The sequence below is a fragment of the Galeopterus variegatus genome, unplaced genomic scaffold, assembly GCF_000696425.1.
Source record: "Galeopterus variegatus unplaced genomic scaffold, G_variegatus-3.0.2 Scaffold259, whole genome shotgun sequence".
Lineage (NCBI taxonomy): Eukaryota > Metazoa > Chordata > Mammalia > Dermoptera > Cynocephalidae > Galeopterus > Galeopterus variegatus.
The window spans coordinates 720,226-723,160 of NW_007726370.1; the positions used below are offsets into that span (position 1 = coordinate 720,226).

General features: G+C 54.7%; 1 protein-coding gene across 1 annotated transcript; it reads left to right on the forward strand.

The window, feature by feature from the left end:
• The first annotated feature begins 216 nt into the window (after positions 1-216).
• GADD45GIP1 (growth arrest and DNA-damage-inducible, gamma interacting protein 1) lies at positions 217-2,440 on the forward strand. The gene is made up of 2 exons (XM_008566647.1): positions 217-600; positions 2,078-2,440. Exons 1-2 carry the CDS (start codon positions 251-253, stop codon positions 2,394-2,396), a joined length of 669 nt encoding a protein of 222 aa, XP_008564869.1. The 5' UTR covers positions 217-250; the 3' UTR covers positions 2,397-2,440.
• The last annotated feature ends 495 nt before the right edge of the window (positions 2,441-2,935 follow it).

Here is a 2,935-nt window from a genome sequence, read left to right on the forward strand (position 1 = left end):
TGATTGTTTAAAATAAACCCTAAAAAAGCAAACCATTTAAAAATATAAAATTAAAATACAATTTTAATAAACAACTGTTTAACAAAATTTAAAGCTATACTCGAATATGCTAAGGTATACATCAGCCCCTTCCTCTCTCCAGGACTGAGGCAGCGGGGACGCCCCTCGCCCTGCCCTGGCCCCATCGGGCCTCGCGCTCAGGCAGCGCCGTGGCCAGCCCGCCGGCCCGCGAGGACCCCGGACGGCCAAGATGGCGGCCCCCGTGCCACAGGCGCGCAGCCTGCTTAGGCTGGCGGCGATCCTGGGCCCTGGATCCCGTGGCTACCGGGCGCCACCGCCCCCGCGCCGCTCTCCGGGGCCCTGGTGGCCAGATCCGGAGGACCCGCTGACTCCGCGCTGGCAGCTGGGCCCGCGCTACGCGGCCAAACAGTTCGCAAGGCACGGCGCCGCCTCCGGGGTGGCCCCCGGTTCGCTGTGGCCATCGCAGGAGCAGCTGCTCGAGCTGGAGGCTGAGGAGCGCGAATGGTGCCCGAGCCTGGCGGACATGCAGGAATCGCTGCGGGTGCAGCAGCTGGCTGAGGAAGAGAAGCGGCGGGCAAGGTGCGTGTGTGCGGGCAGGCGAGGAGCTACCCTCAGTGTCCGGTTGCCCCGAACCGAACTACTTCATTGCCGCATGTGAACTGAGTCTCATACTGTGCCTACTTTATCGGGGGCATGTCGCAGAATCTGCATGTTGCACGTTTATATGCATGCTTACCTGGCTGCAAAACAAACTTCTGGATAACAATTCATTTTGTCATTCATCAGATCTTTACTGGGTATTTACTGTGTGCAAGGCCCTGTCCCCATGCGCTGAGGACAAAGCGGGGAACAAAACAGACACGATAGTTCCAGATGGCGACAGGGGACCACTCACTAGAAAGATATAACAGGGGCTGGCCGTTTAGCTTACTTGCTTAGAGTGTGGTGTTAGTGACGCCAAGGTCAAGGTATCAGATCTCCTTACCATCCAGCCATCAAAACAAACAAAAAACAAGAAGATAAAACAGGGTGAAGAGTGCCTGTTGGAGGACTTCAGTTTGGGAGGCCTTAGGCCTCTCTGAAGAGATATTTAAGCAGAGACCTGAATGACCAGACATAGCCATAGAGAGATCTTGGGAAGAGAGTTCCTGGTAGAAGGAAAAGCCAGTGCAAAGACCCTGAGGTAGCATCATGCCTTAAAGAACACCTGAGGCCAGTGTGGGTGGGAAAGAGTGCAAAATGAGGACAGGGAGGTGATGGGGTCTGGAGTCAAGGGTAGAGGTCAGATTTGGAGGCAGATGTGAAGGATTGGATTTGAGGGAAGAATGGAGGCAAGATCAGGGGCATCTAGATGCCACTTCCTGGGGGAGGACGTAGATCATGTGTGTTCCTGGTATTTAACCTTCTTGTCCTCACAACAGGCAACAGAGAAAGAAGTGATCACTCTTATTTTAGAGATGAGGACATCGAGGCCTGGGGAGGTAGAGTCACGTGACCAGGGTCACCCAGGCAGTGAAGGATCGAATTGGATCTCCCCAGCTAGTTGACCCTGTCATAGGGCTTAATTCTTCCAGCTTCACTATTCTAATCCTTAAAATGGGGCTGTGACTAGTACCTACAAACTCATAGGATTGGAGAGAAATGTCCAATCCATTTTTTGGCCTTTACTCCTGTGCCTAGAGTTGGGCCTCACATGCAGTTTATTAGTGATGTCTGGCATGGAGTGGTTATCTACGGGAACAGCCCATTAGGGTTCATGGATCAGTAAAATGTTGGATTGACACGGCATCAGCCCTTGGGGATTATCAGGGCTTGGCCCACCCTTGTGTTCAAGTTCCTGCACAAATTACTTTATCTCTTCATCTCTTTGTTTCTTCACTTGTCAAGGACTTTTCTTGACAGATAATGGCAGTGGTTAGTCCCCCCCCCCCCCTTTTTTTTTAAATCAATCTCTAGCAGGGAGTTGGAAGAGGCAGGCCATGGGCAAAGGCCTGTGGGTTGATGGGCTGTGCTCTGCCTGTCACTGCCTTCACTTCCCACCCTCCTTCCTCTGCAGGGAGCAGCTCATTGCAGAGCAAATGGCCAAGATGCCACAGATGATCGAGAACTGGCGGCAGCAGCAGCGGGAGCGCTGGGAGAAGGCGCAGGCAGACAAGGAAAGGAGGGCCCAGCTGCAGGCAGAGGTGCAGGAGCGCCTGGGCTACCATGTGGACCCGAGGAGTGCCCGCTTCCAGGAGCTGCTACAGGACCTAGAGAAGCAGCAGCGCAAGCGCCTCAAGGAGGAGAAACAAAGACAGAAAAAGGAGGCGCGAGCTGCTGCGATGGCTGCTGCTGCAGCCCAGGACCCAGCAACCTCAGGGGCACCCAGCTCCTGAGCTTTGTCCTTTCCCAATAAAGCCTGTTGTCTGACAGCACCCCACTGAAGAGCTCTGGGTCTTCTCAAGATGCTCCTCCCTGAGCCCCCAGTTCCTTCTCCACCACCTGGGGCTGGGGAATCCCCCCCCGAAGCTCTGCTTACACAGGGACACTTAGGCCATGCCACTATCTGGGGCTTCAGGGGGAGAAAACGGGGGTGCGATGGGCAAATAATGGAGGAGCAGATGGCAGAAGAGATGAAGGCTTCTGTTTACCAACATTAATCTCCAGTAATTAGCCAATTACCAGGGGGGAAGTAAAGCCAAAACAGACTGTGGTGATGATGGTGGGGGGCTGGGAGAAGCAGCCCTTCCAAGGCTAAGCTGGGGCTGGGGCCCACTGCCTGGGAGTGACATGGCTTCAAGGGGGAGGAGACACTGGGCCCCAGTCTGCAGGGACCAACAGACCCCTCCCCCCATCCTCAGCATTGCTGGTGCCTAACTAGACCCAGACTCAGACAAGCTGGCGTGGGAAGCTCCAGCAGACACAGACCATAGAG

Coding starts and splice junctions, on each gene's coding strand:
- GADD45GIP1 (XM_008566647.1), top strand. CDS start 251: ATGGCGGCCCCCGTGCCACAGGCGCGCAGCCTGCTTAGGCTGGCGGCG. Junction 601..2,077: donor GAAGAGAAGCGGCGGGCAAG/GTGCGTGTGTGC, acceptor CTTCCTCTGCAG/GGAGCAGCTCATTGCAGAGC.